Below are 12,702 nucleotides of genomic sequence, written 5' to 3' on the forward strand. Positions count from 1 at the left end.
AGATAGAGCTGGGTGTCACCAGCGTACATGTGGAATCTGATGTTGTGGTTTCGGATGATGTTGCCGAGGGGCAGCATGTAGATGAGAAATAGGAGGGGGCGAAGGGTAGACCCTTAGTGGACTCCAGAGGTAACAGTGCAGAAGCGTGAAGAAAAGCCATTGCAGGTGACTCTCTAGCAATGACTGGATAGATAAGACTGGAACCAGGCGAGCTCAGTCCCATCCAGCTAGACAATGGAGGAGAATGGTGTGGTCAACCGTGTCAAAGGCTGCAGACAGGTAGGGAAGGATGAGGAGGGATAGTTTACCACGGTCACAATCACATAGGATTTCATTTGTGACTTTGATTAGAGCCGTTTCAGTACTATGGCAGGGGCAGAAACCCGTTTGGAGGGATTCAAACATGGAGTTGCAGAAAAGGATACGGATTTGGGACATGACAACACATTCAAGGACTTTGAAGAAAGGGAAATTGGAGATGGGGCAATAGTTTGCAAGAACAGAGGGGTTGAGGGTCCGTTTTTTTTTTGAGGAGGGGGGTGACGATGGCAGATTTGAAGGAGAGGGAACCGTTAACAATATCAGCTAACATGGGGGCCAGGAAGGGAAGTTGGGTGGTCAGCAGTTTGGTAGGAATAGGGTCGAGAGAGCAGGATGTGGGTCTCATGGTCAAGATGAGCTCAGAGAGGGAATGAGGGGAGATAGGAGATAAACTAGAGAAAGATGCAAGTTCAGGGCTAAGGCAGGGAGGGAACTATAGGGGAAGTTTGGCTTGGTAGGCTAGGGGAAAGGAGAGAAGCGGCAGAGGCAGCTGAACAGATGGCCTCAACCTTAGTGACAAAGAAGTCTATGAGCTTCTTGTACTTTTTGTTGGAGGTGAGGGTGGAAGGGGTAGGGGAAAGGGGTTCAAGACGGTTTGTAGTGAAGAGAAGCCAGGGGTTATCTTTACATTCAAGGATGATCCTGGAATATCCCTCTACACTGTCCAGGATGATCAGGTGAGCAGATAGATTTATGTGATCCAGCCAGATCTGGTGATGAATGGCTAAACCAATTGTCCGCCATAAACGTTCAAGTCTGCATCCCTTGGACTTAAGGGAGCGGAACGAGGGCCATACCAGGGGGAACGACCAGGGTGAGAGAGAGTAATGGTTTTAATGGGGACAAGGACATCAAAGGTGGAGGTGACGGTATGAATGAGTAGATCGGTAGCTGTGGAAATGTCAGTGAATGGAGGGCCAAAGGTTAGACAGTTCAGAATTTGAAAGTGCAGCTGTAAGTGACTTGGGAGAAGAGTTTTTTCCCCCAGAGGAGACACAAAAGGAAGTTTATTTTAAGACATTTAAAATATTCTTTCCTTCCTCTCTCTTTTCTACTGGGGGAGAAGTAGTAACTTACTGCAAGAAGTTTGTCCCGGTTATCCAGTAGGAGCTTCTCTGTATACTTATAAGCACGAGCCACCAATAATTGGACTTCCTAAAGAATTAAGAAAATCAGTGAAGAGGTGCATTAAAGACAATTATTGGGCATATCTGTCAATTAAAGTTATGACAGTGATGCAAACTCATTTCACAATGAAATATCTACTCAACTCACCTCTTGAGTTAGTTTACCACCATGGTATCATTAGTAAAATCAACTTAGATTCCAATAATTTCAAAATAGAAGTATCAACCAACCATTATCAACATTGAAGCTTGTAAATTGTCTCTCATCACAATCCAATAAATACTAAGGCATCACAACTCCTGTCAGCCAAACACAAAACAGCACTATCACAACTGTGGAAAATTGCTAGTCTGGCTCCTTCTCTCTGTTGAAGAAAACAGGGTAGCAGGAGACAGCATTTGGGAATTTAAACACTCACTTCACACCAAAAATAATTACTTCAGAAGGCCCGATCCTGAAAGTCTTCTACTATATCACGAAACACACAGAGACACACGATTCACCAGGAAAATTAATTTGTCTTGATATTAATTTATAGATTAAGCTCACAATCTCATTAGGTAAACAGTGTAGGAATACAATAGGGTCATTTTGTAAGGCTTGGGAGTAATCTTACAGATACATGATCACTATTTAAGAAGTCATATACAAGTAACATTACAAGTCAAGATCTACATGTGCATAAGCATATTTGTGCCTATACTACATTATGGTTTCAGTAAGCTTCTGCAATTGCTTTAAAATAAGATGGGATTAATGCCTAGAATTTACATTAGTATATACAGATCAACAGCAAAAGAAAGTTAATTTAAAAAGACACTTATTCACATAGACCTATTGTTTAGAATAAAATTAACCACACTACAAAGAACCTGTGGCTTTCAAAAATTAAGCCACCCCTTATTCATGCTTATTCTTAGCAAAGTTTGCGACCTCACCTCAATCAATTCTTATTTTCCCTAATCTCATCACTCCTCACCCCAACCATACATTCTCTATACAGGGAAAATGGTAAAAAGATAAGTTTTGTGATCCTACATCACTTTAAAACTTACATGATCCATGTGCTGCTGAAGTCCTTGGCTGAAGGGTCGTCGACCAATTGTCCCCATCTCCTCTGTATCAGGGAATGAGATGTGTCCAATTGCTTCAACCATTCCATAGCATTTCACCATGGAGTAAGCTACTTTTGTAACTTTTTTTAAGTCATCCTGAGCACCTGCATATTAAGCATTATATCACCTAAGTCCAGGAGGTTAGCGTATGTATTCTTATTTTGGCTTCCAAGTAGATCCAGTTAATTTTTGTGGATACAACAACAACAAAAAATCAGTTATGTCACTTCTAGAAAAGCAAATAGCTTCTCCAATGGGCAACTCCCAAAAAATTCCCACATCTTGATGAGCACAAAATGCTCTCCCAAACAAAAAAAATCCACAACAGAATTAGTGGTAAAAACTGGTGATATTATACATAGGCACCTTTATTATTCCTTTTAATTCACATTGTTTTGTTTTTCACTCATTGAGGTATCATTCAATTCCCAAAATAGAGTAGGTGGATGATCTACTCCTATAACTTGCAAAGGCACATACGCATATCCCAGGGTATCACTAATTCGCTCATGAAATCATTATATATGGAACAGGACACAAAAGAGCATTAACCAATCTGTGCAATTTTCTGTTTCTACTTACTGAGAAAGTTGGTGCAGGGCAAAGGCCTATAGTGCAAACAGCACCAAAGTTAAAAAAAATAAAAAAAGAGAAGACAAGGTAAATCAGGAAGTGATTAGGTGACTCTCAGCTTAGATTTTAAAAAACCTTAAGATTGTGTTATTAAGGAAAGACTAGGGAGATAAGGAGTTCCACAACTTTGAGGTCCTGGAAAAGGATAGGGTAAGACACTGCAATTAATCTTGATTTCAACACAGTGGGGATGTAGGAAAAGAAAGAAGTGTGCAGAGAATGGAAAATGAAGGAAAAAAGAACCAAAGAACACTGAGCACTCTAGTATCAATAAGAGACATGGATGGTTGCGATGGCAAAAGAAACACTGAAAGCAGAAGGGGAGAGTGGCTCTGCCCATCAGGCAACTAACTTTTTCTTGTATCCTGTCCAGGAATGAAAAAGAGTGTTACTTGAGCAAATGGGACCTTAGAAATTACACCGTATGATATCATATAATAGCTTAACTTCTTTTCAAAATCTTCTGTCTGCAAAAAAGGTTTCGCTATTAAATAGATTAACTCCTCTGATAAAAGAGGAATTTAATAAATGTACATTATATATATTTTTAAATGTACCGAGTTGTTACGATAGACTAATAGAAAGTTACGGCACGGAAGGAGAACATTCGGCCCATCGTGTCCGTGCCATCTGAAAAAGAGCTATCCAGCTTAATCCCACGTTCCAGCACTTGGCCCTGTAGGTTACGGTACTTCAAGTGCACGTCCAAATACTTTTTAAATGTGTTGAGGGTTTCTGCCTCTACCACCCTTTCAGGCAGTGAGTTCCAGACCCCCACCACCCTCTGGGTGAAAAAATTTCTCCTCAGATCCAGTCTAATCCTTCTACCAATTACTTTAAATCTATGCCCCCTCGTCACTGACCCCTCTGCTAAGGGAAATTGGTCCTCCCTATCCACACTATCTAGTCCAGTCATAATTTTATATACTTCAATTAAATCTCCCCTCAGCTTCCCTTGTTCCAAAGAAAACCCTATTATAGAAAGGATATTATTAAACTAGAAAGAGTGCAGAAAAGATTTACTAGGATGCTACCAGGACTTGCTGGTTTGACTTATAGGGAGAGGTTAGACAGACTGGGACTTTTTTCCCTGGAGAGTAGGAGGTTAAGGGGTGATCTTATAGAAGTCTATAAAATAATGAGGGGCATAGATAAGGTAGATAGTCAAAATCTTTTCCCAAAGGTAGGGGAGTCTATAGAATCATAGAATCATAGAAATTACAACATGGAAACAGGCCCTTCGGCCCAACATGTCCATGTCGCCCAGTTTATACCACTAAGCTAGTCCCAATTGCCTGCACTTGGCCCAGATCCCTCTATACCCATCTTACCCATGTAACTGTCCAAATGCTTTTTAAAAGACAAAATTGTACCCGCCTCCACTACTGCCTCTGGCAGCTCGTTCCAGACACTCACCACCCTTTGAGTGAAAAAATTGTCCCTCTGGACCCTTTTGTATCTCTCCCCTCTCACCTTAAATCTATGCCCCCTCGTTATAGACTCCCCTACCTTTGGGAAAAGATTTTGACTATCGACCTTATCTATGCCCCTCATTATTTTATAGACTTCTATAAGATCACCCCTTAACCTCCTACTCTCCAGGGAAAAAAGTCCCAGTCTGTCTAACCTCTCCCTATAAGTCAAACCATCAAGTCCCGGTAGCATCCTAGTAAATCTTTTCTGCACTCTTTCTAGTTTAATAATATCCTTTCTATAATAGGGTGACCAGAACTGTACACAGTACTCCAAGTGTGGCCTCACCAATGCCCTGTACAACTTCAACAAGACATCCCAACTCCTGCATTCAATGTTCTGACCAATGAAACCAAGCATGCCGAATGCCTTCTTCACCACCCTATCCACCTGTGACTCCACTTTCAAGGAGCTATGAATCTGTACTCCTAGATCTCTTTGTTCTATAACTCTCCCCAACGCCCTACCATTAACGGAGTAGGTCCTGGCCCGATTCGATCTACCAAAATGCATCACCTCACATTTATCTAAATTAAACTCCATCTGCCATTCATCGGCCCACTGGCCCAATTGATCAAGATCCCGTTGCAATCCCAGATAACCTTCTTCACTGTCCACAATGCCACCAATCTTGGTGTCATCTGCAAACTTACTAACCATGCCTCCTAAATTCTCATCCAAATCATTAATATAAATAACAAATAACAGCGGACCCAGCACCGATCCCTGAGGCACACCGCTGGACACAGGCATCCAGTTTGAAAAACAACCCTCTACAACCACCCTCTGTCTTCTGTCGTCAAGCCAATTTTGTATCCAATTGGCTACCTCACCTTGGATCCCATGAGATTTAACCTTATGTAACGAGGGGGCATAGATTTAAGGTGAGAGGGGAGAGATACAAAAGGGTCCAGAGGGGCAATTTTTTCACTCAAAGGGTGGTGAGTGTCTGGAACGAGCTGCCAGAGGCAGTAGTAGAGGCGGGTACAATTTTGTCTTTTGACTGGCCTATAATTACTCGATCTACCTTTTTCTCCCTTTTTAAACAATAGTACAATGTTAGCAGTCCTCCAATCCTACGGTACCATGCCTGCAGCCAGGGAGGATTGGAAAATGATGGTCAGAGCCTCCGCTATTTCCTTCTTTGCTTCTCTTAGCAGCCTGGGATACATTTCATCCGGGCCTGGCGATTTATCTACTTTCAAAAATGCTAAACCCCTTAATAGTTCCTCTCTCACTATGTTTATCCCATCCAATATTTCACACTGCTCCTCCTTAACTACAATCTCTGCATCGTTCCCCTCTTTTGCGAAGACAGACGCAAAAGTATTCATTAAGAACCTTTCGGCTTTCTGCGGTATTGAGCTCTTGGTGTCTGACATAAGCTTCCCTTGTATGCCCCTTGTCATCCAGGGGGCTCTAGATTTGGCAGTCCCACCCTTCTTTGTGGGAATATGTTTACTCTGAACCCCTTGACTCTCCCCCTTGTATGCTACCTACTGATTTACCTTCAAGTACCTGTTTCCAGTCCACTTTTGCTAAATCACTTCTCAGCTTAGTAAAGTTGGCCTTTCCCCAATTTAGAACTTTTACACCCGTTCTATCTTTGTCCTTTTCCATAACTATGCTAAAATCTAACTGAATTATGATCACTTCTACCAAAATGCTCTCCCACTGATACTCCTTCCACCTGCCCAGCTTCATTCTCTAAAACTAAATCTAGAACTGCCCCCCCTCTTGTTGGACTTACTACATAATGGCTAAAAAAGTTCTCCTGAATGCAATTTAAGAATTCTGGGCCCTCTATACTTTTTGCATTGATTGTATCCCAGTTAATATCAGGGTAGTTGAAATCCCCTACTATTACAGCCCTATTGTTTTTGCACTTCTCAGAAATTTGCCTACATATTTGCTCTTCTATCTCCCTCTGACTGGGGGTTTATAGCACACTCCCAGCAGTGTGACTGCCCCTTTTTTTGTTCTTTAGCTCAACCCATATGATGTCATTTGATGATCCCTCTAACATATCATCCCGCCTCACAGCCGTAATTGTTTCTTGAACCAATATTGCTACCCCTCCTTTTTTATTCCCCGCTCTAGCTCATCTGAAAATCATGTAACCATGAATGTTGAGCCGCCATTCCTGCCCCTATTTAAGCCATGTTTCTGTAATATATCGTACTTCCACATGTCTATCTGTGCCCTTAGCTCATTTGCCTTATTCACTATACTCCTTGCATTGAGGTGTATACCATTAAGCACTGCCAAACTCCTTCGAGTGTCTAGTATCTAACCTTTGTGATCTGGAATGCACTGCTTGAAAGAGTGCTGGAAGCAGATTCAGTACTAACTTATAAAAGGGAGTTGGATATATACTTGAAGGGGAAAAATTTGCAGGGCTTTGGGGAAAGAGTAGGGGAGTGGGACTAATTGGACAGCTCTTTCAAAGAACCGGCACAGGCACGACGGGCCGAACAGCCTCCTTCTGTGCTGCAAGATTCTACACCAAACAATGTAGCATATTCTCCAACCTTAGAAGAGACCAAAGTAACTTTTCCACTTTTCTCTTAGGCCATTTTGGTCTACAGTGTCCAATTACTGATGAATCACAGGTAGTTACATGTTGTGGAATGGTATTCACTTGAAAGTGAACTCAGGCTGCCCAAGCTCATTTCCCCTCGGATCTGTACAATTGTCAGACTTTTAGCCAGGTCTGAAGTTAACCCAGGTTCTAGAGGTGAAAGAAGAATGCTGTTACCCATTGCTCCACCCATCTGTTATTAAAGCTATTATTTTAGAATAGGTAACTAAAGTCATTTTTAGACTGGTTAAAAAAATGTATACGTTTAAATATCTCACTGAGGATTCTACTGATGACTCTGAGTTCTTCTAGGGAGTAGATCTGTCTGAGGAAGGTCACAGGTTCTATATCCATGGTGCATTTTGGATATCAGCTTGGCTCAGTGTTACCACTCATGAGTCAGAAGGTCATGGGTTCAAGTCCAACTATGGACTTGAGCGCATAATTTAAACTGACAGTTCAGGAAGTACGGAGGGAGTGCTGCATGGTTTGCAGTGTCATCTTCCAGATGAGATGTTAATCCTGCCTTTTCAGGTGGATGTAAAAGATTCCATTGCATTATTTGAAGAGCAGTTGAGTTTTCCCAGAGTCCTAGCCAATATTTATCCCTCAACTACCACCACCAAAAACAGATTAATCATTCATCTCACTTGCTGTTTGTGGGCCCTTGCTATGTGCAAATTGGCAGACATATCTGCCTATACAATAACAGGGGCTACATTTCAATTGTATTTGATTGGCTTTACATCCTGAGGATGTGAAATGCACTATATAAATGCAAGTCTCGCTTTTATGTTGAGTTTGCGGATCTCAACTAGGATGGCAGTAGAGGGGTATAATTGGCCTCCGTGCCCCTGAATTAAGGAGGTGGTGAAAATATGGCCAAGGTTCCTGCTCTTGATCACTATTCGGCCGCAAGTGAAAATGATGAGGGCAAGATCAAGCTCTATGTGATGCTCTATAATTAAACAGCCTGCTGATACTCGAGGCACTCACATGAATAATTGCCACTTGTGCAGTGTACTGGAAGGTAACTAGTGCCAGGACGAATTCAATGTCTTCAAGAGAGAAAGGGGCAAAATTGGCAAGATTTTTAAAAACAATTACAGTTTACTGACCTTAAGAAACCGCCAAATAGCAGGGCAGCACGATGAAGCATCAAATTATTTCTACAGTGGCGAGATACAGGATCTTAAACTCAGCATATCACAGGAGAGATGCACATTGCAATAACCAATAGTTTTCACATACAGCAGGGAGGGAAAGTCATCCTGATTTGCTGCCTTCCCAGTAGCCAGTTTCAGAGTGGCTTCGGTAGAGGACTGGAAGGAGGTCTCCCATCCGCTCAACCGGATGGGTGAAGGGGAAAAAATAAAGAGATGTCCACCTTCAAAATAAGTTTTTTTCCGCCCATGGTGGGTGGGAGAAAGAAGAGGAGACTTGGATAACTTGGGGGTGGGGGAGGGGAGGGCGTGAAGAGAGGGGAAGGAGTTGAATAAAAACTCAATGTCAGCCTTTAACCTAAAACCGAACACAATACTGATCAACGGATCAGAAGACTCATGCAAGTATTCTTAGATTTGGGATTGTTGAAATTATACCTGTTGTGACTTTATTAAAGGTGACAGCTTCTGCAACACGACCTCCTAGAGCCATACACATGCGTTCAAAAAGCTGCTCTTTGGTAAAAAGGTGCTGCTCTCGTGGCAGGATCTGTGCAAATCCCAGTGCAGCATTTGTTCGTGGTGCTATGGAGACCTACAAGGTAAAAAGATTAAAAACTCTCAGAGGGTGGTGAACCTGTGGAATTCTCTACTACAGAAGGTGGTGGAGGCCAAGTCATTAGATGTATTCAAGAAGGAGATAGATATATTTCCTAATGCTAAAGGGATCAAGGGATATGGGGAAAAAGCAGGAACAGGGTACTGAGTTAGACAATCAGCCATGATCATTTTGAATGGCGGAGCAGGCCCGAAGAGCCTACTCTTGCTCCTATTTTCTATGTTTCTATGAAAGCAGATCGGAGTTATTTACAACTTACCTCAACTTACCAGAAAATTAAATCGATGGTTCGGAACCTTCTATGTACAAACAAAACCCCCCATCATATTAGCGATTCCTTAAAGTTTACTAAATTGAAATTTATCAAAAATTGTGGCGATCCATACTTGATTTTATTATTGGTTTTAAAACATGACAAAAATTTGTTTTAATAGAGCCATAAAGCTGTTTGGAAATGTCTAGAGGGTTAATAGCTCTAAACAATATTAACCAGATTATCCCAGCTTCAATTCCTGGTCTGCGCAGAGGCTTCAGCACCTCTGAGCTAGGGAGGGAAAAAAAATCAACCAGTATTCTCGCTCCCGATTACTATATTGTGGCTTCTGCCGGAAAATGCACGTCAACATTGGGTGAAAACAGGATTGGACTTGGCTGCAATGTCCTGCCAGTCCATAGCCTGCTAACATAAGCTGGATATTCAAAACAACTGACTATTTAAATTTTTGAACCATCAAAGCATATCCCTCTTCTCCCCATCACAGTATCCAACAATTCTAAATGTCCTAATGTTTTTGCCTCTACTAGCCTGTCTGCATTTGTTTAACATTTACTTTTTACTAAATTTAGAACCTCTTGTCCTACTTTGAAGTAATATTCTGAGTTTTCCTTATCTATAACATTTAATTGACTTCAATGAGGTTGTTCCCAAATTGCTTTCTTTCTTGATGGCAGCGAGCTCCTAACCTCAGTTGCACTACTATGAAGAAATACACACACATCATTGTTCATAAGCTGCTGTTATGTACCTCCCAGCAACCTGCTTACAATACAGCTAGAGGAAACAGAGCAAAGACACCTCAGAATCATTGCAAGACAGTGATTCAAAGGAGCGCTTCAGGTAGCGTAAAATAAGTTTAAGCTATTTAATATTTGTAAAAAGCAGTAGCAGTCATTTAAGACTCCAACTAACTATATTTACATAATATAGTATATAAAAATATACAAACACACACACACACACAAAACTAATGTTAACATGATTCATCATTTTTTTTAAAAAGTGACCAGACCTTTAAGACAGCTTCTGTATGCTCAAGAAGCCAGCCCACAAGGACATGTCCAGACTCATGGAAAGCTACTATTCTCTGTTCTTCCTTGGAAAGAATTTTACTCTTCTTGGCAGTGCCTGAGGAGAAAATGAAAGTGTGAACAAAACTAAGCAAAATTTCCCAAACAAGCAAGTATTGCCATGTGGAGCAATACTGATATTTTTAGAATTTATTCAAATAATCAGTTTACAGCGATTGTTAAATCTGAATAGGGGTTCTTGTATAATAATTTGAGAACTGTAAACTGAGATATTCAATATGAGCTTTTGAATGTTGAGAACATAGAATCAAAGAAGAATCATAGAGCACAGAAGGCGGCCATTCAGCCCATCGTGCCTGTGCCGGCTCTGTGAAAGCTCTATCCAATTAATTCCACTCCCCTGATCGTTCCCATAGCCCTGCAAACTTTTCCTTTAAGATGACTGTATTGCGTATCTAGACAAAAAAAAAATTAAAGATTTGAGACTTCACGAGAATACATTCTTTCTTCCAAAAAAAGTTACTTGAACCACTTTTCTCCTTTAGGTGTTTCATTCAGCTTTTAAGTTGGCAGCTTCGGTCAGTTCACACTAATAGCCAGTACAATCTATATACTTGATGCGTAATGCCCAAAAGTACGATGAAAAGCTATTATGTCATTACTACAAATTTATTGGGAAACAAGTACTTGGTCTAAAAATGGACTATACACACTTCATCTAATTTTAACATGGGTTCACAAATAATTAATAGAAAATGATTAGACCTTTAGGACAGCTTCTAAATGCTCAAGAAGCCAGCCCATAAACACTTGTACTGCACTAACACAGAACAAAGACATAGGACCGTCCTAATCTTTATGGCTCTTCACATTTTGTGATGGTGCACTTCTACTTACCAAGGAAATTTCATAATAAGCTTCAATAGAATTAGACATACCTGCTATGACCTTCTCTACTGCATATTCAAAACTGAATGTGTCAACAGATTTCTGCCCTTCCCTGGCTGCATGTAATGCTGCTTCATTGCAGATGTTGGCAATGTCAGCTCCTAGGATGAAGACAGATTAATGTACACTCTAAACTAAAAAAGTTTTGAAGTTATAGAATTTGTTCAGTATCATATTAGGACATATTGAAATTAGTACTTTTGGATGGCATAACAGATTTTGGGTCCAGCTTTTCACACACCCTCAAATTTCTAATGAAATATGTAAGTTCAGAAAATTTATACTAACAAGTACAGCAACTTGTACACAAATGTAGTTTAAGCTCAGCCGACAAAAAATAAAATCCTGCACAGTATTTGTAAATGCTGAAGTCTTACCACTGAATCCTGGAGCAAGCTCAGCTAATCGTTGGGAATAAAAATTGGCTGGGCGAGTTAACTTCAGACTCTTCAAATGTTGCTCAAAAATCTCCTTCCTCTCCTAAAAACGTGAATGAAATAAGCAGTTTACCACTCCACCTAGTGCAATAACACGCATGAAAATATCCCATGGTTCAACTTTTCAGTTTATTTTGAGAGGGTGCTGCAAGTTCCTAACTAGCTTAAATTTTCTATTGTTTTACTGAACAAAACAAGCTAAATGCTGAATGAGGTGCTCCATCAAAAATGATCACAGACTGTAAGGTTAAAATTGCAGCAACTACCTACCATGACAAAGGCTTTTGGCTTTTTAAAAACATGATTTTCTCCTTCCACAATTTAGTAATCAGCATCACCATCAACATCCTGGGGGTCACCATTGATTAGAAACTTAACTGGACCAGCCACATAAATACTGTGGCTACAAGAGCAGGTCAGAGGGTGGGTATTCTGCGGCGAGTGACTCACCTCCTGACTCCCCAAGGCCTTTCCACCATCTACAAAGGCACAAGTAAGGAGTGTGATGGAATACTCTCCACTTGCTTGGATGAGTGCAGCTCCAACAACACTCAAGAAGCTAGACACCATCCAGGACAAAGCAGCCCGCTTGATTGGCACCCCATCCACCACCCTAAACATTCACTCCCTTCATCACCGGCGCACCGTGGCTGCAGTGTGTACCATCCACAGGATGTACTGCAGCAACTCACCAAGGCTTCTTCGACAGCACCTCCCAAACCAGTGACCTCTACCACCGAGAAGAACAAGGGCAGCAGGCACATGGGAACAACACCACCTGCATGTTCCACTCCACGTCACACACCATCCCGACTTGGAGATATATCGCCGTTCCTTCATCGTCGCTGGGTCAAAATCCTGGAACTCTCTACCTAACAGCACTGTGGTAGAACCTACAACACACAGACTGCAGTGGTTCAAGAAATCGACTCACCACCATCTTCTCAAGGGCAATTACGGATGGGCAATAAATGCT

At 41.3% G+C, this 12,702-nt stretch overlaps 1 protein-coding gene across 3 annotated transcripts in view; it reads right to left on the minus strand.

The window, feature by feature from the left end:
• Positions 1–12,702, minus strand: part of spg7 (SPG7 matrix AAA peptidase subunit, paraplegin) — a 54,830-nt gene that overhangs the window by 6,411 nt on the left and 35,717 nt on the right. For all 3 annotated transcript variants that reach the window (XM_067998029.1, XM_067998028.1, XM_067998030.1), the window contains exons 11-16: positions 11,667–11,769; positions 11,280–11,390; positions 10,323–10,438; positions 8,853–9,009; positions 2,505–2,668; positions 1,399–1,476 (exon numbers count right to left, since the gene is read on the minus strand). In XM_067998029.1, coding sequence (XP_067854130.1) covers positions 1,399–1,476; positions 2,505–2,668; positions 8,853–9,009; positions 10,323–10,438; positions 11,280–11,390; positions 11,667–11,769 — 729 coding nt within the window. The remainder of the gene's footprint in view (positions 1–1,398; positions 1,477–2,504; positions 2,669–8,852; positions 9,010–10,322; positions 10,439–11,279; positions 11,391–11,666; positions 11,770–12,702) is intronic.

This window comes from Heptranchias perlo, chromosome 16, assembly GCF_035084215.1.
Source record: "Heptranchias perlo isolate sHepPer1 chromosome 16, sHepPer1.hap1, whole genome shotgun sequence".
In the NCBI taxonomy this organism is placed as follows: Eukaryota; Metazoa; Chordata; class Chondrichthyes; order Hexanchiformes; family Hexanchidae; genus Heptranchias; species Heptranchias perlo.